Source organism: Myotis yumanensis, unplaced genomic scaffold (genome assembly GCF_028538775.1).
Source record: "Myotis yumanensis isolate MYYU_CA2020_CCGP unplaced genomic scaffold, mMyoYum1.0.hap1 SCAF_3, whole genome shotgun sequence".
Lineage (NCBI taxonomy): Eukaryota > Metazoa > Chordata > Mammalia > Chiroptera > Vespertilionidae > Myotis > Myotis yumanensis.
The window spans coordinates 41,070,172-41,095,790 of NW_027223754.1; the positions used below are offsets into that span (position 1 = coordinate 41,070,172).

The following is a 25,619-nucleotide window of genomic DNA, read 5'->3' on the forward strand; positions in this document are numbered from 1 at the left end:
GGTGGGGTTCCTCGGCCTGGCCTGTGGCCTCTCGCAATCTGGGACCACTCGGGGGATGTCGGAGAACTGGTTTCGGCCCAATCCCACAGGCCAGGCCGAGGGACCCCACTGGTGCACGAATTTGTGCACTGGGTCTCTAATAAAACATAAAATTCTATCTTAACCTTGTTAAATGTACAGTTCATTAGTGTTAAGTATAGTCACATAGATCTCCAGAGCATTTTCATCTTGCAAAACTGAAACTACAAGTGCCCATCAGTAGATGAACGGATAAAAAAGCTGTGGTATATTCACAAAATGGAACACTACTCGGTCGTAAGAAAGAAAATTTTACCCTTTGAAACAGCATGCATGGACCTGGAGAACATTATGCTAAGTGAAATAAACATCAGAGAAAGACAAGTACGATATGATTTCACTCATATGTGGAACTGAATGAACAAACTGAACTAATAAGTAAACTAGAGACAGATTCACAAACAGAGAGCAGGCAGACAGCTCTGATGGCGGGGGAGGGTAGAAGGGGGAGGGATAGAGCAAAAAAGAGAAAGAACTCATGGACACAGCCAACAACTCTCCACTTCCCCTTCCCCTGGCAATCACCATTCTACTTTCTGTCTCTATGGATTTGACAACTCTTGGTACCTCATATAATTGGATTCATATACCATTTGTCTTTTTGTGACTGGCTTATTTCACATAACATAATGTCCTCAAGGTTCACCCATATTGTAGCATGTGTCAGAATTTCTTTCCTTTTAAGACTGAATAATATTCCAAAGTATGTATATGCCACATGTTATTTATTCATTTTTAATACACATTTGGGTTGCTTCCACCTCCTAGCTATTTTAAATAATGCTATAATGAACACAGTTATACAAATATATCTTCAAGATCCTGATTTCAATGATTCTGAATATATGCCCAGAGTGGAACATATTGTAATTCTATGTTTAATTTTTGGAGGCACCACCATAATATTTTCCACAGGGGCTGTCATTTTACATTACCACCAACTGGGCACAAGAGTTTCAATTTCTCTGCAGCCTCACCAACACACTTGTTATGCAGTGGGGCCTTGACTTACGAGTGTCCCGACTAACGAGTTTTTTGAGATACCAGCTGTCTCTCGGCCAGATTTGTTGCATTGAGTTGACAGAGTAATTTGAGTTAATGAGCTCCTTAACGAGCTCGGTCTCAGAACGAATTAAACTCATAAGTCAAGGCCCCACTGTATTCCGTTTTTGATAGCAGCCAACCTAATGGTGGGAGGTGATATCTTATTGCAATTTTAATTTGCATTTCTCTAATGATTCATGGATTATCAGATAATCATTAGAAGAGGTATAACTGTCTAAAGACTGAGAGAATTCTGGGGTAACAGTGAAGGCTTATTTTTTTTTTCAACCTGGACTAACACATCAAAGGAACAGCTATTTCCCAGAATCAGAGTGAAGGACATTAGAAACACAATAGGAGGACAGTAGGAGGTACTACACAGTGACGCTCCCATTACTGAGTCACTGAAAATTTCTGGAGAAAGAAGGAAATTACTCAAAACCAACCTACTCCTACAGTTCACTTGATTGAAACAGCCAAGGTTTCTCATCTGATATGGCTGTCCACACTGCAGGTCTCATTTTAATTATGCATGTGTGTGATTTACGAGTTTGGAGAGCTGAAGGTCTCTTCCACTTACCGGGAAAACGTCCCATTCTCCGTTGTGTTCCAAGGGCACCAGAGCAGAAAACCAGATACAGAAGTGGCACTGCTAGAAGGCGCAGAGGCAAAAGGCCCAACCATTTCTCAAATGATCTTTCTTTCATAAAGAAGCCAAACAGTGTAAGTTGCTATATATTTGGGTTGAATTGTCTCCCCCACAATTCATATGTTGAAGTCCTAAGCCCCAGTCCCCAGAGACCTTATTTGGAAGCAGGGTCTCTGCAGATGATCAAGTTAAGATGGGGTCATTAGAATGGGTCCTTAACCAATATGACTGTGGAGAAACTGGGAGACACATACACACAGAGAGGGAATGTCACATGAAGATGAAGGCAGAGACTAGCAGAGATGCATCTAAAAACTAAGGAACACAAGAGATTGCCAGCAAAGCACCAGAAGCTGGGGAGAGGCCTGGAGCAGATTCTCCCTCACCGCCTCAGAGGGAACCAACCCTGCCTACACCTTGATCTCAGACTTCCAGCCTTTAGAACTGTGAGACAATAGACTTCTGTTATTTAAGCTGCCCCAACTGTGGTACATTGTTACAGAAGCCCTAGGAAACGAATACCTATACTTAATGTCAAATTGCATCATTAAGCGAGGAAATAGCCAGGAAACAGCCAGCAACTGAAGTGTCACCATGATGCCACAGCAGAAAGTGGTGCCAGTGGGACTTACAAACACCACTGGCTGTCCCGGAGGTTCATGTGGGTACAGGGCACAGAGAAAACGGACTGGCTTTAGTCTAGTACCTTGTGTTCCACCAAACAATGACCAAAAACAAAACCAACACCCCAGGAACCTTAGTCAAGCATTTTTGGAGCCGGGCAGAGGGCAAAAATAAGTTGGAGACTAAGCAGTGGTACTTGTACCCACATAAAACCTCTCTCTGAATGGCCCTGGGTTGGCAGGACGCCAGAGGGCTGCTGGCAGTGTCTCAGTTTCTGTTGAACCAGTTTTCTAGAGGAAATTAGGGCTTTATTTTCTAAGACCCATGTACCTTTCAGCTTTAAAACAGAAGCAAGGCAGCAGTGGATACCAGTGGGAAAGCCCCCCTTAGGAAACAGTCTTTGGAATGGAAAGGTAGGGGGGAAAGAAGACCATCTTCTTCCTTAGGGGATCCGAAAGTTAGGAAACACGAAGACTCTGCTTGGAGTGAAGGTTTTCCTCTTCAGATGTGAGTAATGGGCGAGAGCTCCACACACCAGGAGACGCTGAGCGCTTCATCACGTGGTCAGCCACGGGAACTCCAGCCATCACAGTGAAATGATGAGCTATTAAACACAACTGAAACCCAATTAATACAGGGCAAGTAATTCTCGCACTGTAGTGTATTACGAAACCAGACCTTCCAGCTCTAATAAAATATGTCACCTTGGTAACTTAGAAAAATAATTAAATCCGGCTAAGGGATGATAAGATGGCTAAATCACTTATATATTCGGTATATGTTTCAACTCACTTATATATTCAGTATATGTTGTGTGGTTTATTTTTCTTCATCATCTGGATTCTACTGATAAAACTGAATTCAATAAAAGCATGTCCATGAATCACAGAAGGTACCTGGTGCCTACGTGTGAAGCAGTGTCCTCCAGGAGATGGGATGAAGAATGGCGGGTCGGTGCTATAAAGGGGAACACATCACCTGAGATTGCGGGGACAGAAATGAAGGCAGAAAAGGCAGAAAGCTTAAGTTTTAGAGGTCGGACCTTGATGGAGCCCACGAGGGAGGCCTCGATTCTCTGTGCGGTAGGAGTCTTGGTCATCTCCTAAGAGAGAAGGTGCCCTGGCTGCTCTCTCACTGCCCCAGCTGGCTCACCTCTCCACACCACCCACCTTGGCTCCCTGTGGGCTCTGGTTGGGATCAGCGGTAAGAGGCACTGACGGGTGCTCCTCACCCGCCTCCTCCAGTTCCGTCCTGGCCCTGCTGCAGCCTGGCTCCTGCTGGCCGGCCCCTCCTGCAAGGCCACAGCCTGACCACCTTGGGAACCAAGCCCCCTTCTTGCCCCTTCAGGACTAAGGGTGATAACAGCTTCCCACAGCTGCTTCATTATCCCTTACTGCTTCCCTGACCTCTTCCTGTCCATGCTTCTATGAATTGTCCTGTCAGTGAATTATTTCCATGTAAAACCCTTTGGGTGTCATGTGTTTCTTGCCATGAATCTCAATGGTGGGGGTCACAGGAGTGAGAGACTTGCAAGGTCCAGGAGGTCTGTAGCAGCCACCAGGGGACCCAGGAAAGTAGTGGCCAGGGGCACGCTTTTACGGTAGCCAGGCAGCTCTGAGGACCCGGTGATTTCTGAGTGTGTAAATGTACAGTGGCAACAACCTCTGCAGTAGTGTAATTTTTTCCAACAGCTCTTAACTGCCTGGGTGTAGCGGCCAAGAAGGAAGGCGCTGTGGCTGCTGCCAGAATCACAACAAGGAAGGGAGGATCTGAGGTGCTGACGAAGAACGAGGATCTAAAGGCTAATTCACTGAGATGTGAACAGACAGCATGGCGTCACTGAGGCCTGGGAGAAGAGTGTTGACGTCACTACGAGGCTAAAGGACAGGTGTAATGGGAGGGACAAGATACAGAGGCAGGTCAGTCAGAAAACCAACTCAACACCAGCACTGGAAAAAGATCGCAAACACCGGGCGTGAGCTTTCACTGAAATGTCACTAAATATTGACTACTGGACATCTATCACAGGCCAGTGTCCCCTGTCCCCTGAGACGATCGGTCACACATGCCTTTTATGTCTTACTTCTGTTGTTGTACATACTCGGAATTTGGAATTAAGGGATTCTTTAAGTTATCTATCAGACTTACACATAGTGAGCCCTAACTTTTTTCCAAAAAATATTACAAAGGAAATCTTTACTTAAAATTTGCAGTGAGAACCAAGACTAAACTGCTTTATTTTAAAGAGCTGTGTGTTGAGGGATCTCCTTCTTGAGGCTCATGGTGAAACACCTGTTCTTTTCTTACAATGCTGAACATGCTTCTGTTGGGGGTTGAATTGTGTCCCCCAAATTCATGCATTGAAGTAACCTCCAGAACTTCAGAATGTGACCTTATTTGGGAAATAGGCTCTTCACAGATCTAATTAAGTTAAAATGAGGTCGTTAGGGTGAGCCCTAATTCAATAGCACCAGTGTCCTTATGAAAGAGGGAAATTTGGAGACACCCACATAGGGAGAACACCATGTCAAGAGGAAGGTAGAGATTGGGGCACTGAGTCTACTAGCCAAGAAGACCAGAGACTGCCAGCAAACCACCAAAAAATAGGAGGGAGGCGTGGGACAAATTCTCCCTGAGAAGAGACCAACCCTGCCAGCACCTTGATCTTGCACTTCGAGCCTCCAGAGCTTTGAGAGGATAAATCTCTGTTGTTTAAGTTCCCCAATCTGTGGTGCTTTGTTACGGCAGCCCTAGGAAACGAATACAGATTTTAACAATGAATAGGGTATTGCTGTCATACCCTTATAACCAAGGCTCTTTGGTCTTGTTTTCCAATGTGTGAGACATTCAGTCTTACGTCTAGATGAAAGGAAATTGAGCCTCTGAGTTCTGTTTGCTGACAGAAACACATTCGGACAAATAACCACTGGAAGACTGCACGGGAGCCAAATGCACCTTACAGTTCACCTCATAAGTAAGTTGCATCGAAATTAAACAAGCTAATGTGAGCAATCACCCTGATCCTTTGCAATGATTGTGAAAAGAGTCTGTTGAAGATGCTGTTTAAATGTTTCCCGGGCCTGGCTTTCAGTTAGGTGTGGCAAGTAGCTTCTAGATGACAAGGACATTGAAATGCAAAGAGTAAATATAATTTTTATTATATAAATGGAAGCCAAGCAATCAACCTCCATTTGATACTTGCAGTCTGTACAATTTCCATAATCACTACGACTCAAGACTCACTCTCGGAGGTTCCTTACAGAGCCACAGATTCTCCTTTGTGATTAAAATAAGGCAATGACTTTTATTAGCAACATTAGCAGTGTGCCTTTCCTGTCAACTGAAGGAAGACGTTATTTCTAGTACAACAGTTGTCAGGGAAAGGCCCGTGCCAGCTGACTTCCTGGCCCTCTGGGACAGCAGAGCGCTCCTCAGGTGGTGAGCCTAAGGACTGCCTTGTCCTCCACTCTCTGGGTGCTCCCTTCCCACTGGCTGCCAAGTCCCAGCAATTCTACCTCCTCCGTTTCTCTGTCAGTTCCTGGCATTCTGTCTGAGGCCCTTATCAGTCTCCATGCTTATAGGACATGACAAGTCCTCTGTTCGCTGGGTGGGCCTCCTGCAGACTCAGCCCTGATCAATATCCTACCCACTTAGGACAGCCTGTCACTGGCATCTGTCTCAGGGAACAGCATGACTGACATGCTGGGTTATCCTCTCTAATGGGTCCTCGTAGCCCAGGACCATCTGACAGCAGGAAAGCAGAGTGTAAGTGGGGAGTGCTGGGCCAGGACCCGGCTGCTTGTCCCCAGTTCTAGGACCTAGACCAAGTCCCTTATGCCCTGTGAGCTTCATTGGGGTCAATCATGCCTACCTCCTAGGGTCACCGGTCAGCCATCAGTGAGACAGCGAATGCACAGACTTAGCACAATGTCTGGCACATAGCAAGGGACTTTAAAAAGGGTAGTCATTATTTTTATTCATCTTCTTATCACCAGCAAGCACCTTGCCTCGTGTGTCCATAAGCATTTGTGGAACTCATATCATGTTTCCAAGATCACATTCCAAAAAATAACACCAGAGCCACAGAATTCCATTGTGGGTATCTAGGCTAACTTCCTGTTTGTACAAATGAGAGATAAACCTACAAAACTCTCCCAGTTATAAAGTACTAAAGACTTTTAGAATCGCTCTTTTACACAATCATTTTAGTTCAACAAATGAGTGAATCATTTAAAAAAATCTAATAATTTAAAAATCAGTCTGATTTGTATGTCAATATGTTTCAGACTGACATTCAAACAGGAGTGTCTAACCAGCAAGGCGTTGCCTCACCTGGGCCCACAGAGCCCACGCTGTGAGAGCTGCCCAGAGGGGCTTGAAACCCAATGTCCAGTCTGTGCTAGATGGAAGCAAGGTTCTACTACCAGCTGTGGGCAAACTACGGCCCGCGGGCCGGATCTGGCCTGTTTGAAATGAATAAAACTAAAAAAAAAAAAAGAGACCGTACCCTTTTATGTAATGATGTTTACTTTGAATTTATATTAGTTCACACAAACACTCCATCCATGCTTTTGTTCTGGCCCTCCGGTCCAGTTTAAGAACCCATTGTGGCCCTCGAGTCAAAAAGTTTGCCCACCCCTGTACTAGACAAATCCTTGCTCAAGAAAATGGAGATGCTCTAGGCCAGGTAAATAGAGACCAAGAACTCAGCACAAAGCAAAAACACACATAAAAATTACAAGCTAAAAGAACACCCCTCGATTTTATTTTATCCTCACCCAAGGATATGACTTATTGATTTTTAGAGAGAGGAAGGAATGGGGGAGGGAGAGAGGGAGAGAAGAAGTGGGGGGAGGGAGAGAGAGAGACAAACAATGATGTGAGAGAAAAACATTGATCAGTTGCCTCCTGTATGTGCCCAGACCAGGAATTGAAGCTGAAACCTTGGTGTATGAGACAACGCTTCAACCAACTGAACCACCTGGCCAGGGCCGCCCCTCAAATTTAAAAGCTAACCTAACTGAAGCTCAGAGAAGCTAAAGATATGTTGTTGTTGTTGTTTTAAAAAAGGAAGTAAATGTGCTTGCCAAAAATTGAGAATTCATCGCCACTACCCAATGGTCACTTCATTCTTATAGCCTTTCAAAAGCCACTTGGGGTACATCTGTTTCAGGTGATGAATCACCCTCCAAAGAAAGCTCACGTCTAATGTGAGATTGTACAAAAAGCTGGGGGAGGGGAGAATTACCCACCTGACACAAGTACGCAATTTTTTATTTTGAAGTGTTTTCACATGCTTTCTTCTTTCCACTTCATCTACCCAATGAAAGCAGGATCCCCATTCTGATAAAGAACAATGATGACCCTAAAGCTTAGAATGAAAGAAAGAAAAGAAGCACTAACTTTAATGAGAACTGAATATGTATTCAGAACTCTGCAAAGTGTTTGTACAGAAGGCATTCAGGAAGTCTCCTTAGTTAGAGACAAGGAAATAGATTGGGAATGGTTACCTATTCATCCAGAGCCACACAGCTAACAAGCAATGAAGCCAGGTTCCAAGATCCTACACTTTTCCCTTTAACCTTGTTTCTTATAATTAAGAAAATGTATCTTAAAAGAGAGGAGGAAAGCCCAGCCGGTTTAGCTCAGTGGATAGAGCATTGGCCTGCAGACTGAAGGGTCCCAGGTTCGATTCCAGTCAAGGGTTCGTGCCCAGGTTGCGGGCTCGATCCCCAGTAGGGGCCGTGCAGGAGGCAGCCAATCGTTGATTCTCTCTCATCATTGATGTTTTTCTCTCTCTCTCCCTCTCCCTTCCTCTCTGAAATCAATAAAAATATTTTTTTTTAGAAAGAAAAGAAAAAAGAGAGGAGAAAAAAAGCCGTTTCTCCGACTCCCTATGTTTTCTCAGGATGTTGGCCTCTGTAACGTCAGATACAGACCTTCTCAATGACAGTGTATTCTTTTTATTTATTAGGTTCTACTGAGTGATTCTTTTTTCAGGGAGAAAATAGCAAACAGCTGTTCGAGAATTCCTGCCATCAGTTCAGGGCTACAGAAACGGCTTTGATCACCAGCGTCCAGAGTTGAAAGGGGCACACACAAGCATTCCGGGCCAACATTTAAATTCTGCTCTCTGCTTCTAAGGAGCTAGCAAGGAAGGCTAACAGTACTGAGCCGAAATGATTTATGAAAAAAGTTTTAATCTATTAAAATAGCCTTTAAATTTATCCTCACGAGGCCAGGCCTGGACAGCACCATTTATCATTCAAGTGAAATAAAAGACAGAAGGGGCTATGCAAAGCAGAGTGGACACATAAATACGGTTTCAGAAACTTTGCTCATAAAAGGAGCCAAAAGCAACACTGATAAGGGGAAAGAAACGTTGACTTATTTTCAAAAAGCTGAGTGAACTTGTGAAATTCCTTCTCCTCATTCTGGTTTAAACCGGACCTGCGTAAGAGGCAGTGAATATAGCTCTGGGTACGCACATCTCCCTTCTGGCTTTAAGTGGCCAATTAAATTTTATTTAGGTCTCGCCACCGCCACCGCACCCACCACCTCCTCGTACATGCATTTCATGCAAGATAAGACTAGATTTTGGGTGGTGAGCACACAATGCAATGTGCAGAAGACATATTATAGAATTGTACACCTGAAACTTGGTGATTCACCAATGCTCCCCCCAATAAATTTACTTTTTTTAAAAAGAAAGGGAAAAAAGTAGCCCTGGAACTCATCTCTACCTTCTAGTATCACTATAATCAGGTCAACTGGAGGGAACAAGCCCACGGCCAGGGACTGGTTAATCTCAAGGGCGTGAGAAGCAAGACCTGTAGTTAAAATGTACATCTCGCCTCTTTGGCAACAAGAGGAGAAGACTTTCGGCATCTTATCAAAGAGGGCACATTCCCCCCAGGATGGCTGAAATGAAAATTAAAGAGGGACACATAATTCATTCAAAATAAACAAGACGAAGAAAAGGAAGGCGACCTCCTAAAGACACAGTTGCTCTGAGTGAACACAAGCCCAGATCGAAGCAGAGCCTGGGCTTTGCCTGATGTAAACTGGAGGGCCACAAGCAAACACACAGACACAGAGCTTGTCAGAAAAGACACACTCCTGCTTGTCCTTCCCCTGAGCACACACTGCGGCAGACAGCTTCAGAATTCCACAACCCCGTGAGGCCTTCCCCGGAATCGCCAAGCCCTTGAAGAACAGGCTCTCAATTGATGTCAAGCCCAGGTTTCACTGACAATTAACGAAATTACGTGGCTGCTTCATTTCAAAAGGTAAGAAAATGAAATAAATGTTTCATCATTGAAGGGCTGACAGTATGAGACTCCTAATTAGGTCTCAGAGAGAGTGGAAGCAATTTTGCCCCTAGTAAAAACCTGTGCAGTCTCTATTATGACACGCAAACTAATTACTTCTCTTAAAATTTCAGATGCCTGTTTTAGACAAACCTGTTTATTTACTGCTACTAATGTGATTTCTAGAAAATCCGTACTTTCTTTCAGTCTGCTATCTCCCAATGTCAAGTGGCATATAGTTTGGTCCAATTTAGTTCAGTGAGGTTTACGTAAGTGACCCTCTCCCCTCCACACATACAAATTAAGTCTTGACATTTCCTGATGCCCCATAAGAAGCATATCATATATAAATCATAGCATACTGACTCATTCTCACCGCTATTCTTTCTAGCACTTACTAGGTACACGTAATTACTGTATCTCATCAGGCTTTGGAAGGTGGAGGCGAGGGATTATTAATTAAAAATAATAATTAAAACTTTTCTCAGTTTACCATTTGCCAGAGGAATTAACAAGTCCAGCCATGGAAAAGTTAAACAATTCATCAACAAAGATGTCAACACAGGCCTGGCCAGTGTGGTTCAGTGGTTGAGTGTCGACCTATGAACCAGGAGGTCACGGTTCGATTCCCAGTCAGGGTACATGCCCCAGTTGCAGGCTCCATCCCCAGTAGGGGGCAGGTAGGAGGCATCGATCAATGATTCTCATCATTGATGTTTCTATCTCTCTCTTCCTCTCCCTTCCTCTCTGAAATCAATAAAAATATATTTAAAAAAGAAGATGTCAACCCAGGGTCCCAACTTCCAAACAAATAAAAAGGAGAAAAGAAGCCTTGAATGTCATCTGGACCAAACACCTCTTTTTGCAGATGAGCAAACAAAGTCTCAGCAGGGATATATATAAAGGAACTAATTAGGGAGAAAAGCAAGATTAGGGATGGTGACTCAGAGTCTAATTAGATGCACAGACAGTAAGTACTGTATGAAGAGAAAGGCAGGCCCCCAGCAAGAGCCAGGGTTGGGGGGAGGCCTGGACAGTTCGTGGCATTTTGATCACTTTGTTAGAAGTAGAGGATGAGTGGTGCTTAGGACGGGGACAGGCCCAGAGCAGCAGGAAGGGAAGAGCATGGTGACCTTCCCTTTGGGAGCTGTTGGAGGCATGTAAGCGAAGACCCAATGGGGTGAGGCAGGGGAAGCCCAGGGATCTTATGAGGAGGCTCTCAGTGCAGGGAAGGCAGACAGTGTGGCGGTCATGCGGGCTGAGCTCCAATCCCAGTCCTACCTTAACTTTGCAAATGTGAGGAAGTGACTCAAAGCTCTTCCCAGGGGTTCCCTCATCTCAAGGAGAAGGCAGCACCAACCACTTCTCATAACGTGGGAGTTAAATGACTGAACACAGGTGTGGGTCGGTCACAGGTATGGAGTACGTGCTGGCTCCAGGCCCCATTCAGGTGTCAGATCCAATGATAAACAAGAACAGAAGAGGCCTTGCTCCCCCAGAGAACTCACACTACCTGCGGGAAGCCGAAAATAAGTACGTAAAGAAAGAAAATAATTTCCAGGCATGAGATGCTCATGCGGGAGGGAAAACACCCAGGAAAGTGGTGGTGATAACAATGGAAGCAGCTCAAGAATCTGAGCCATCGACAGCAATGAGGGCGCCCTCAATGAGGGCTCCCTCCGCTCTCCCGACCTCCCCAACTCAGAAGTCCATATTTTACCCTCAGGCAGTTGGAAGCTGTAAAAGCATCAGAGTGAAGTGATGACAAGACACAGCTACAAAAAAGGCACAGCGATCGTCTCCTGGGATGGCCACGGTTGACCGTTGAGTTCTTCCTGCCACAATTAACACTGTGGTACAACCTCCTAAAGGCTCACCACTTTCCACCTGCCTACACCTCTGACTCCTGCTCACTCTTCAACCAAGACTAGGGGTCTCCTTGTCACCCATGAGCATCTTTCCCAGCCATTCTCACCCCGGCTGCTCAAGAGAAGCAAAAGATGGCTTGGTTTTATTTCCTCTGCTCTTCACGGCTCTTCCTAGAGTGACCGACCTTGCTAATGAAAACACACAAACTGAATAAACACTCGGAGAAGAAACCATCTGCTTATCCTAAAAACGTCAGGAGGAAGCTTGTTTGTTTACCAGCAGGGTCATGAGGACAGGACACATAAAACCTTCTCAGGGACCTTAAGGGGTGATGATACTGGTGGGGGAGAGGAGGGGCGTCATTAACCCTTTCAGATCCTCAGCGTCCGTTGGTTTTATAACCTCTGGTTGGAAGAGGAAGCTGCATAGATCATAAACCCACAGGGTGAGGCTTATTTGCACAGCTTTTTCCACATAAAGATGATAAAATGCCGAGAAAGAATTGACTCTATATAAGTATTGTTTTCGACCTTTCAACTCTGCAGAGAAAATACCTAAAAAAAAACTGCCCAAGTTCAAGAGCTAAGGCAGTGGTAAAACTAGCTACAGAGTGGAAAGTCTGATGCTCACTGCCAAGGCCTCTGAAAAGGTTAAACTCCTAAATAATTTTTAAAGGCTATAAATAGCAAGGGAGGCAATCTTGGAGAGTATTGGTTATCTGTGCCAGGAAATATTTAGGGAATTTGCATTTACAATGACTACTTTGCCCATATTCATGGTCTACAATAAGAAAAGGCCCAGGAAATTCAATCCCCAAGGAAAAAAAATGGTTCGGAGAAGAATGTTCCCAAAGGGAAACTGAAATGACTTCTGGCCGTGTGCCCTGCTCATCTGTGTGGCAAATGTGAGTGAGCAAGGAGAATTCATTCTCTTGGGGCACCCAATCCAAGGAGGATCACGTGTGGGAGAGGGGAACACTTCCAGGGTCGCTGAGCCTTGATGAATTCACAGCATCAAGTTTTGAAGCAACGTTTTAAAGCAGTTATGGGAAGCACTTGGGGAGCTAGTGGGGTCTCTTGCAATCCTGTGTCACTCTCCTCCATCCTGAGCACAGGGACCGAGTCACCGTGGCCAGCCTGCTGCCTTCCAGCTGCTGTTTCAGTTCTTAAAGACCATAAGGTAGCAATTGAGAATCAGCTTAGCCAATAAAAATGCTGATATCCGCCTTCCTGCAAGCACTTGTAGAAAACATCTGTTGCCCATTGGTTGAGAAGGGACATTCTAACCAAACTAGAAAAATAAAAATAAGGTATGAATGGGTGAGGCATGTGAAAAATTAACAATTAATTCTACTTGTAAAATAAACTCATCCCGACAGTCAGTCAGCAAACATTTAATGAGCACCTACTACAAAACAGATGCTATGCTGGGTGCCGGGGATGAGATAAGGTCCCTGCCAAGAAACCAGCAGTGAGGTAGCAAACAGACGTCAATACCACTAATCCCTCTTGTATTGGGCGCCTAGTATGTGCCAAGAGTTGTTCCAAACACTTCAGTTGTATCAACTCCTTTTATTCTCAGAAAATAAGGTAGGGTTTATTGTTAGCCTTATTTTACAGGTGAAAAATCGAGATACAAAGAGGTTAAGTACCTGCCTGTTCAAGGTGATCATAGGTTAGTAGGAGAAGCTGGGATTTGAACCCAGGCAGTCATGCTCCACCCTTCTAGGTGTATGAGCAAACAGGTCTGAAGGAGGGAAGAAAAAGCCCCAGCCCCCGCCTCAAGGAGTTGGCATCTGGGTAAAACTGACAGGGCCTTCAAGGGTGCATAGGAGTTTATGGGTGGGGGAGGTTGCAGGGTGAAAAAGTTTCCTCCAGGCAGAGGAGTTACAAATACAAAGCACAGACATCAGAAATTGTCAAGTAATATAGTTTTAAAAGGCGAAAACATATTTCTATTCCTATTTCTCAGACAGAGAGCTCCTACAGAATTCCTAAACAGTAGGTAGCTAAGAGCAGAGTCTTGACATTCTTTGGTTTAGGGAACTGAAGAACTGCAATTGAATACAGTACAATGCTTCCTGTAGTTTGTGCACACAACAGCAGCATTTGATAGCTCCCGGGTCCAAACCACATACAGGAACACCATTTAATAGAATGTGCTGCTACAGACTTGGGCCCAGAAGTCTTAACAGAACCAAATAGGAAATACTGAAACACTGAAACTAAATACCTCACCAAACCAGTCTGACAATGCAGAGAAAAAGTTGCAAGGGGGGGTTGGGGGCGGGGAGGCAGGGGGCGGGCCATGCGTTCTAAAAGGCCTAATTCTAACAGGCTAGCAGGTGCATTCCTCAATTTAGTTTTACAGTTTCAGCAGATTAGCAACAGATTTGTTCACCAAAATACGAAGATGTTCCCAAAGCCTTGCTAGATATGAATTGCAAAACAAGAAAATTAGAAAGACACAAAGATTGTTTGAGATGTGCAATAAATTGGTGGTTTTACACATAGCTATTCGGAGGCTTATCTTTCCCTGAGACAATGATAATTCACACTCTCTGGACAATATTCTTTGAAATAAATATAATTTAGTGAATCATATCACTTAAATGATTAAATGATGGGTTACAGACGTGGATGCCAACTTAAATTTCAGTCGCTCTAACCAACAGGAATAATAGACGGATCGGCTCCACTTTAAAAACAGGTTGTGTTCCCAAAGTGTGTTTATAACTTGGCTGTTTGAAATTCGAGAGCTATTTTCTTCCCCCACGATGCTAGAGGTGGTGCTTTGTACCCAAGAGAGAACATGGGAAACGAAATCCAAAGTGTGCTAAGAATTCTCTGGACTCCGACCCACATAAGGGATAATGATTCTCGAGGAAAGTGCGGTCCGAGTCCTGGAGAGCTGGCCACACACACCTAGCTCTCCAGCCTGGGAACAAGAAAGCCTCCATCAGTACATGACTGGTGGGCCCCTCACCTCCAGCAGGAGTTCTATTTATGGAGGAGGCCGGAGAAGGATGGGGGAGGGCAGGGGGCAGTGAGGCAGGGACTCTGAGGAAAACAGTGGAAGAGACCAAGGCTGGCGGTTCCTCCCCACCGCCCAGCTCCCAGACGCTCCTTAGCTCTGCCCCTGAGACGGGGGCTCTTCCATTCCAGAGGTGCCACACTGAGGGTGTGGGTCAGGGTTTCTCTGCATCCCACTCCCCACCCACCAACATGGGCATCAACTTCTCTTCTGAATGAGAACACTCGTGCAGGGCTTCGACGGTCCTCTGGGGATTTTTCTCACCAGTACCTTAGAGCAGTGGCACGCGCACAAGCACACACACAGAGAAAGTGCCTGTGATAAGCAAATTAAACTGAGATCCAGCCACAAGACCACAACTCTCTCCAATTCAAACAGATATAATACATATGCATATGCATACACATATATATTTGTATCTGGAAAGTCAGTAGAATTCAAGTGATGTGCCCACTGATATCATTATATAGGCAGTTCACGCATAAATCTAAAGATCAGACAGCTCAGAACCAGAATGGGTCAGAGGAGAGTGTTGGGGTCGGGGGGAGGCAGAATACACACACCCTCTTCCTGACACCTCATGTCACTGAAACATGAGAAGAACCTCCCCATGCTGAAGACTGCTCACGCCCTTGAGTTCAGATACACCCCAACTTACTGGAACTTCAAACGCCTCCTGGGTGTCATCCAGCATTTGGATTTTGATGGACATGAGTTTTCCTGAAGGTGTCGGAGGCGGCTTCTGTCCATGTTCCAAGGTACTGATCCCTGAATTCTCTGGGGCCCCCAGTCGCGATCCTGGAGTTGGCTTCTGCTCTATTTCTCCCATGATGAAAGCAGATTATATAGTATCTGCAAGAAGCAGTGAGAAAGAGAAATACATCAATCAGAGCAGAGACTCACTCACTTAAGCCACCTGGTAGCACTTGTCGTCTTCTGCCCTTCATCCTGGGAATTTCCCCAAACCGCGCCAGTGTGTCCACTATCTGCATAGGAACCACAACGGGTGAGGCTTCAGTCCATTGGCTCACAACGTCACCTTACCCACTCAAGGCACGCAAACAGAGGCACATGGTTTATTCTTCTGCATATTTTTACATATTTCATCCTTCCCTCTTTTTACAGTAAGCTCTTCATTATTCATATCATAGATTCAGTTGTGTTCAACATAACGCTAGGCACTATTCTTATACATTCTGAGTCTAGCGGGAAGATAATGAATAGAACCTAAGCCATATCATTAGCATCCATTAAGTACCTTTTACAGATACACTAACATGCTAAATAATATGAGTATTATAAAGATAAATAGGTAAAACACACATTGTGGCTCCTGAATGTATAATCTGGTTGAGGAAACTAAACATACACTCATACAAACACAGGTGAAATAACGTAGGGTCTTTTCTCTTGATTTCTGCTTGTTTCTATGACAATTACCTCCTAATTCATTTCTGTCCTACCTCCCACCTTGTACCCCCTTTCCCAAGCACATACTATAGTATCAAGAGTTATTTTCCTAAAAACAAAACACAATCATCTTTCCCTCCCAAACTGTCCCCTCTTCTCTCGTGCTACAACCCCACTCCCTCTTCTCCCATGCCCGTCTCGCTCCAGGTCATCATGTGTAGCGCTCTCTGGCTGAATGCTTTGCACTCGTTCGCCACCTGGAAGCATCTACCATGGCTTTAACATTCAGTTCAAATGTCTCATCCCTGACACCTGGGCAGAGCTCAGGTGGTGCTGCCGCTCTTGCTCATGACCTGCCAAGCTGCTTCTGTACAGCGGTCAATTCCGTCAGCATTTGCCCGTTTACCTCCCCCATGACATCATAACCCTAAAGCAGAGACCAAACCTTGAATATTCTTGGGACCTCAGCTCCCTCCCAGGCACAATGCCTGGCACAGAGTGGAGCTCAATAATAGGTGCCTGATGTCTGGACCCATCAGCCAGCACATTTATACCATGGCCAGTATCTTAAGTGTAACGGAGCACAAAGAAATGAGATTTCAATGTGAGATGAAGTGCTGTTGATTTTTAAAGGGAGGGAAGGGGGCTTCCATCAAAGAGAAGGTAGGGATTCAATTCAATGTAGTCTCAGACGTTGGGTAATACTTGAGAGGAAACAGAAATACACAAGGAGAAGGCATGCCAGGAATGCCAACGGCACCAACCAGACCAGGGGACAGATTTACGATGACATATGGGAAGAAGAGTGAGAATTAATGCTGAAGAGTTAAAGGCACATTTGGAAAATAGGTTGGAATCAGACTATAAAGAACCTCAAATGCCTAGTTGAGAAATACGGTCTTTACGCTGCGGGTGGAAGGGAGCCACTGGGGTAAGAATAATGACACAACAGTAGAACTTCTGAAAAATGAATCTGAAAATAATATATACTGAGAAGTGCAAAAAGAGAGATGGGATGGCAGGGGCTGGGGGTGTCCAGTTTCAAAGCTACTGCAACAATTTGTGCTGCAGGGGGGTGACGTGGACAGCAGCAATGGGAATGAAAAGGTGATTGTGTAAAACCCACTTTTGTGGAAAAATGAACCTGATGCTGTAACTGGTTAGCTGCTGAGGCCAGATAAAAGTATAATAATGATCAGAAAGTTTTAAATCAGGGCAGAGGGGAGGACGCAGGAGGGGGAGGTATGAGTTTGATCAGGGACGCTGTTTAACTAAAAGGACATATAATAGGCTGTGGGGAAGGTGGAGCCGTGAACTATGGATCCAGGGTCTGTCTTATACAAGTGAAAGTGAAGGCAAGTGTGGGGACAGAAACAAAAAAGCAAAAATAACAAACATGCCCAGTCAAGAGGTCTGTTACTTGCTGAATTGTGTTCCCCCATCCCTAAATGTATGTTGAAGCCCTAACCCCCAGTATATCAGAATGCGACTGTACTGGGAGAAAGGTTCTTAAAAGAGTTAAGTTAAAATAAGGCCATTAAGATGGGCTGTAATCCAATCTGACTGTTGTCCTTTTAAGAAAAGGAAATTTGTACAAAGAGACACTGGGGATATGGGAACACAGAGGAAAGACCATGTGAGGACACAGCCAGAAGGCGGATGACCCGTGCAAGCCAAGGAAAAAGGCCTCAGGAGAAACCAATCCCGCCGACACCTTGAGCTGAGACTTCTAGCCTCCAGAACTGTGAGAAGATAAATTCCTGTTAAGACACCCAGTCTGTGGTACTTCGTTACAGCAGCTCTAGCAAACATATACAAGGGTCAGGGGGAAGATGGGAAAGAGGCAATGACCCAGGGACACTCTGTGACACAGACAGCCATGGAAGGGGCATCAAGAAGTCAGGTACAGAACGAAGTGCTGCGTCACCTGCACCATTTGACAATGAGTCTCCCTTCAGCAAGTTTCTTCAAGAAAAAACGTTCAGTTTGTAGTGCTGGTTGTAGGTTCTTCTTGCCCAACTCATTCCTCCCCCTGAAGAGTCAAGTTTCCCCACCAAATTCCATATGGAAACCCCTCCCTCCCTCTCAGCAAAACCTCTAACATTCTCACCAAGACACAGAGGGCTGGCCACCGAGGTCAGCAGATCAGAAACAATGGAGTCACCTCAAACCACTTAGGTCCTTAACTCCAACCACCCTGAACTAAAAAGACATGTCATTTAATCTGGCAGGAAACAGGTCCGATCGCCACCTAGAAAACAGTATTTGCTTCTTATTTCTTCCACACACACTTTCCCTACCAACTTTCCACCACAGCCTGGAAGCAGTTACCATTTGTTCTTATGCAATCCTTTAAGACTGGAGTTCTACAAGGCGCTGCTGGTTAAGGACCAGCCTTTCTGAGAATTGCTCCTGCTTTTCTGAATGCCCATCTGTGATTTCACAGGTCCGCTATGTAAGTTATCTTTCTAATTTCTGCCCCAAATAAGCCTTTTTAAAGAACCTAATTCTAATCTGTTTAGCTGTATGATGTGTGCTTTGCTTAATTCATCTATTAGTCTTGAGAGATGTGACTAGGCCTTGCTTATCTATAATGTCTAGCACAGTGTCCTACAACAAAGTGAAAAAAAAGTCCATCAATATTTGCTCAATAAATCAAATCTGGGTGGTATACATTTAATTAATTATGAGAGCAGTTGTGTTTAAAATAATCTCCAAAAACCAGGGGGAATTACTTCCCTATATGTCTTCTGTTGGTTGTCTCATGGTTAAAAATAAATGCACCTCAAAAAAATTTAAAAAATAAAAAATAAATGCACCTCCAGAGAAAACTATGACATCAGTCCAGCTGCCTCCCTCCTTCCCAGCCATTCTTTGTGCTTCTCCTTACCTTGGTGCTGACCTCTCCCTACCTCTCAAGCATCCTGCCTTTTTGCCCTGCAAACCATCAGAATGAGCAGGCCCTGAGGCTGGGCCTGGCCACTGCGCCTCCTGCAGCTCTGGGTCAGACTGTGGCTCTAACTCCTATCCAGAGAGCTGATGGAAGGGCCTCTTCTCCCATCTCTAAGGTGCCAGGGCCCCTCCCTACAAATACTTTTCTCCTGTCCTACTCACGCAAAGAGCAAGGCCCCTCATCCCCTAAACTAAATCCTGGCTCTCCCTCTGGCCCAAGATCTCCACATAAATATACAGGGTGGGCAAAAGTTGGTTTACAGTTATAAATACACAAAACACAGAGTTTATTCTTATTTATTAATTCATTTATTATTGTATTATTTACTATTATTATTATACTATTATTATTAACCTACTTTTGCCCGCCCCTGTATATTGTCATTGTTAGCACGTTGGCCTTGAAAAATCAAATTGAGTTAGTGATTCATAGATACTTGGTACCTTAATTTCCCTGTCCTTTAGTCTTTGAATGACCTCATGCTTATATTATTTCTACTTCTGGATGTTAATGTTTAAACAAAGTATGTCGCACTGTCTTTTCGTTTTCATACTTGCATGCAGACTGTTGCTGTACATGGAAATACTGTTTAATTCAACTATAAACCCAGCCAAGAGTTCTGAGTTGAGCAGCCTAAGAATGTCAAGGGAATATCTGAGGAACGCTGGCAAGTCACAAATGGGTAACCACAATGCATGCTTGATATCAAAACTGGGGAGTCCAGTCACACAGCACAGCCTGCTCGGTAAACACGCCTAACAAACCCAAGCCTCCTGTTTATAAATATCAAGCCATGCTCTATTCTGGTTATTCTGATTTTACCTCCGTAACTTCCTCTGACTTCTGGTTTCCTTAAAGAACAGAGTAAAGGAAATTAGTATTGCTTTCCTTGTGATACATTTTCTAATGTCATCATTCCAGGCCTAAAAATAAAGGCTGTTTGTGGAAGGACTTTATTCTTTAGAGATATGTGAAAAGCTGTTAAAAGGAAATAGTAACTACAACACAAAGTACTAACATTTTGAACTGGTGGAGAAAAGATAGAAAACTAGAGTTGTCTTGTCCTAGTGTCCTGGCCTAAAGACTTCCTCTTGGAAGTCACCCAAAGGCAAGAAGGAGCACACACACAAATGCAGCTCCAGCCCCGAGGAAACTAGAAGACATCTGCTACTCTGAACCACAACCCAGACCTGCCAAACTACAGTAAAACTCAGACAGAGGAGAAGGAAAGTGCTTTACGAGGCTCACCATCCCTGTGACACTCCCCAAATAAGCAGAATATCCTTAGCAACAAACCCAGCACTAGTTTTCTGGAAACAAGGGAAACAGACACAGATGTGCAGATTAGCACTAAAGAGCTTCCCTGGATGCAGGAAATCTCCAGAAGTACTAAAGGTGGACCTGAATGAGAAACTACTAATACACAGCCCAGCCATCGTTGTAGGAAGCAGTCTACTGCTGAGGCGAGGTGAAAAAGACAAAGACAGCATCGGGAATACTACAATCTCGGCAAGCAAGAGGAAAACAAAGGTTGAAAAGATTACATGTACATACACACACCCCTGAGGTCACAAGAATTTCTACTAGCATGGGACATGGCCCTGGCTCCTGGCTCCTGGGAAGCTCCTACAAATAGCTACTTCATAAAGAACTCACCTGATAACAACAAAAGGTGACCTTTACAAAGATGTGTTAGAAGAAAGAGAAAAATGAAAAATGACATGAAAAATACCCACCAAAGAAATGTTGAATGTAACATATCAAAATTTTGCTCAGGTAAAATTTTGTTAGGTATTGTCATAAACTAACAAAGCAATGAAATAATCAATTCTGTAAGGAAATATATAAGAAAATTTTACAAGAGTTCAGGGAAGTTATAGGAAAACGTGAGAAGGAAATAAAGTACTATGAGGGCAGACCCGAAGGGGGCCAGGAGGGAGCAGAAAAATCTGTAAAAATATCATTGCTATAAACTGAATACTTGTACCCAACCCCCAAATTCAGATGTTGAAACCTAACCCCCAATGTGATGGTATTAGGAGATGGGGCCTTTGGGAGGTGATTAGTTCATGAAGGTGGAGCCCTCGTGAATGGGATTAGTGCCCTTAGAAGAGAGCCTCCCTAAGACCTCTCTTGTCCCTTGTACCATGTGAGGACACTGGGCTGGGTTCCCATCAGACACTAACTCTCCAGCACCTTGATCTCAGGCTTCCCAGCCTCCAGAACTGTGAGAAATACATTTCTGTCTAAGGCAGTCTGTTATAGCAGCCAGAACTAAGACCCCTGGGTGACTCTAACAAAACACATTTTACAATAGAAAAAAAGTGTGGGAGAGCCTGTATCTATGTTATTTGAAATCTGACCATCCAGGAAGAATACAGTGCTACTGTCATTCTGCAGAGAGGTAACTGCTGAAATATGGAGGGATTCATGAGGAGAAGGGAAGACCACCTAGATCTAGCAGATAGGAGAAATAGGAGCCAGCAAATGGGATTAGTGTCCTTATTTAAAAAAAAAAAAAAAAAAAGAGGCTCCAGAGAGCTCTCTTGTCTCTTCCACCATGTGAGGACACAGTAAAAAGCCATGTATGAACCAGAAAAAGAGACTTCACAAGACATCGAAGCCACTGGCCCTTGATCTCAGATTTCCCAGCCTCCAAAACTATGAGAGAAAATGTTCTGTTGTTCATAATTTCTCTAATTTATGGTACTTTATTATGGCAATCCAATCAGACTAAGACAATCACAACATGGAAGTTAGCCAAACAAAAAAAATATGCACTGGTGAAAACATGAGGGTTTTGAGGGGAAAGACTGAAAAATATTAAAACAGAAAAATGATAGATGTGGGAAGATAAAGGAAATCCAACAGACCCTCAATTGGTGTCCATATAAGAAGAAAAATTTAAATGGAACAAGAAAAATATTTTAAGGTATAATATTTTAATAATTTCAAAATAAAAGATGATTCTTCATAATAAATGAACATACCATATCCCAGAAATAACTAACATAAAATGATGAACACCAATACATTTCCTATGTCACCACTGATCTTCAAAAATTAAGAAGGAATCAGCCCTGGCTGGTGCAGCTCAGTTGGTTGTAGTGTCATCCCATATACCAAAAGGTTGCGGGTCCAATTCCTAGTCAGGACACATACCAAGGTTGTGAGTTCAATCCCAGGTCAGGGTGGATGGGGAAGGCTACCAACTGATGTTTCTCACATCAATGTTTCTCTCCCTCGCCCTCTCCCTTGCCCTCAAATCAATAAGCATGGCTTAAAAATAAAAATAAAAAAGGGAATAATTCAGGCATTTAAGGAAAAAGTTCAAAAAAATATGAGGGGACAAATGTTCAGAATTATTCACAGCAACATTCAATGCTTGAATGTCCAAAATGTCCTCAAAGAAATAAAAAAAAAAAAATCAAAACTTTAAACCCAGCCCAATTTTTATTCAAATATAGTAGCCAAATATTTTAAATAGCCAGGAACTCAGGAAAATTTTACCAAAGTCCAACCAAAGGATAAAATTCAGCAAAACAAGAGGTGAAAGCTAGTGGTGAAACATTGAAAAATGATTATTGGTAAACTTTACGTTTATACAGTAAGAAGTAGACTAAAATAACTGTAATAGCTGCAGAAAAGTATAGCACCTGACAATATAGCAATAGCAGAACAAAAAATTGCCAGGGGAAGGAATAGAGATGATAAGAGACAGTTAACTGTTACCACATGTTTTAAAATTGATAATAAAAAGAGAGTTTAAATCTCCAAAGATATACAAATGGTTAATAAGCACATGAAAAGATGTTCAACATCATTAATCATTAAGAAATATGAATTACATCCACAATGAGATAACATTTCACACCGACTATAATGAATAGTAATAACTATTATGGGGAATGTGAAAAAACTGGAATTCTCATACACTGCTAGTAGCTGATAGCAACATAAAATGGTGCAGACATTTCGGTGAACATACTGGTAGTTTCTTTAAAATTTAATCACATATTTAGCATATAACCCAGAGATTGTGTTTTCCTGGTGACTCAGAGACTCCCATCCAATGTATTTCCCCCAAAAGGATGAAAACTTCTGTCCACACAAAGAGTTGTATGGATGCAGATGATCATAGCTAAAAACTGCCTGCAAGTATAAATAACCCCAAAGTTCATCAACTGGTGAATGGATAAACAAAATACCATAAACAAAATATGGTATATCCATACAAGGAACTATTTATTATTCATCAACAAGGAAATGAAGTGCTGATACATGCTACAACACAGACGAACATCAAAAACATTTTGCTAAGTGAAAGAAGCCAGATGCAAAAGACTACATAGCATATAACCCTATTTATATGAAATATCCAGGAAAGTAAACTCTGTAGAGACAGAAAATGGTTGCCTGGGGTTAGGGACTGGAGCTGGGACTGACAGCAAAGGGCCGGAGGGATGGAGATCTTTTGAAGGGTGATGGAAATGTTCTGAGACTAGATTGTGGTGAAACTAGGTTGTCATACAACTACATCAGCGGTTCTCAACCTGTGGGTCGAGACCCCTTTGGCGGTCGAACGACCCTTTTACAGGGGTCACCTAAGACCATCCTGCATATCAGATATTTACATTACGATTCATAACAGTAGCAACATTACAGTTATGAAGTAGCAACGAAAGTATTTTATGGTTGGGTCACAACATGAGGAACTGTATTTAAAGGGCCAGAAGGTTGAGAACCACTGAACTACATGAATGTACTAAAAACCTTTACATTGTACATGTAAAGCAGGACAACGTTCTGACATGTAAATGGACACACCCGAATATTCTTGTGAACACACAGAACCTCTGTGGAAGGACCGAGAAGTAATTGGTAGGAGAGCTGGCTCCGTTGAGGCAACCAGCCAGGTGAAGGACAGGAGTGAGAGGGACTTAAGACTCACTTATCACTGTACACTTTCTTTGGACCTTGTAAATTTTTGTTCCATATATACCTATTACCTATTTAGAAATAAATGATTTTATAAAATGAATGACTTGACTACAATGACATCCTGTCAGCGACCCCAGCCCCATTCCGAGCATGCAATCTAATGAGATGAAGTCATAGTAAAGGGTGACAATGGTCAAAACAGGCTAATAACCAAGAGGAACTTTGATAGGAGTTTCCCCACCAGTTTTAAATATAAGCCACCTAGAAGTACTAGTTTGAGAAAAAGCCATAGAAAGTGTATATTAGCCCTAGCCGGTTTGGCTCAGTGGATAGAGCGTTGGCCTGCAGACTGAAGGGTCCTGGGTTCGATTCCGGTCAGGGGCGCATGCCTGGGTCGCAGGTTCGATCCCCACTGGGGAGCATGCAGGAGGCAGCTGATCCATGATTCTCTCTCATCAAATGTTGTTTCTATCTCTTGCCCTCTCCCTTCCTCTCTGAAATCAACAAAAATATTTTTTTTTAAAGAAAGTGTTTATTCACAGGAGAAGCAGCCCATGAGGTAGCTTGTAGGGCGCTACAGGGCTGGGTTCTAGAGCCACCACGTTGAGCACGAAGGAGCCTGCATTGGCCATTTTGTGGGGACAAAAATCGGCTACGTCAGACATCCAGGAAGGCAAAGGGCAAAAGGCGTGTGATCCCCACCAGCTCCATTCATTTGCCTCTGACCTTAGGAGCCAGGCACGGCCAGGTGACAAAGCCACCCTGTGCTCCTGCCCCCCAGGGAGCCACAGACCAGGAGGTGACCCCGGGGACTGGAGGGAGGAGATACGGAGGAGATACCCCAGAAAGGCTGCCGGCCAGGCACCATCTCAAGAGCACAGCTAGCCAAGTTTGGCTTTTCACAGGGACTTTAGATAAGGGGTTTTGAGAAAGTTCAAAAGCAACTATCTGTGCGGATGGATTTGCTTATTTCAAAAAAAGCCTGTGAGCAAAAGAAACAACTGCAGATCAGCTGTTTTATATCAACCAGACACTTCAAACAGGCCAGAGGCTGTTCGGTCTGTTTGATCATTTGGGAGAAGGAGACCAGGATTCTGTCTGTACGTAGGGGCCCCATTTCACACGCAAAGTTAAGGAAAAGAGAACTAAACGGCGGAAGCTGCACAGATTATTTCTTCATTCTTTCCTTTCATCCCCTAGGAAAATGAAATTAAATAGGCCATCCTAAATGCCCCTGGAAAACTCAGAAGAGAAATTTTCTCTTTTCACGGTGGTTATTTCAAAAGTCTACTTTTAACCATATCCCTTTTCTACTCAAAAACTTGAGTCTAATCAATACCAGGTTAAATGTGAAAATTCCCAGCCAGGCATTTCGATAATTGGCCCTGATTTCTCTCCTTGTAAATAAACTGTTTCCTAATCCAGCTGGACTCTGTTCAGCACACCTGCATTTCCCTGGGGCTGTGCTGCTGCTGTTCTGTTTTTCTTCCTCCTAAAATACCGTCTTGTGCCGGGCTCCAAGGACACCTCCTCCAGAAAGCCTTTCCTGGTGGACTCTTTCAGGGGCAAAAACCCCCAACCCCTCACTTGACTCTCCCTGGAGTTCTGCTTGTACATTTATCACTTCCTCTCCAGGCCTTTCTCCTCCTCTCCTGCATTGTCCACTAGGGGAGAAGTCCAGAGGTCAGGAAGGGGTCTGGCTGCATTA

At 43.8% G+C, this 25,619-nt stretch overlaps 1 protein-coding gene across 4 annotated transcripts in view; it reads right to left on the reverse strand.

Moving 5' to 3' along the window:
* The window catches only part of FARP1 (FERM, ARH/RhoGEF and pleckstrin domain protein 1), a 271,468-nt gene that overhangs the window by 210,264 nt on the left and 35,585 nt on the right, over window positions 1–25,619 (reverse strand). For all 4 annotated transcript variants that reach the window (XM_070408693.1, XM_070408692.1, XM_070408691.1 and 1 more), the window contains exon 2: window positions 15,266–15,459. In XM_070408693.1, coding sequence (XP_070264794.1) covers window positions 15,266–15,436 — 171 coding nt within the window. In that variant the 5' untranslated portion in view covers window positions 15,437–15,459. The remainder of the gene's footprint in view (window positions 1–15,265; window positions 15,460–25,619) is intronic.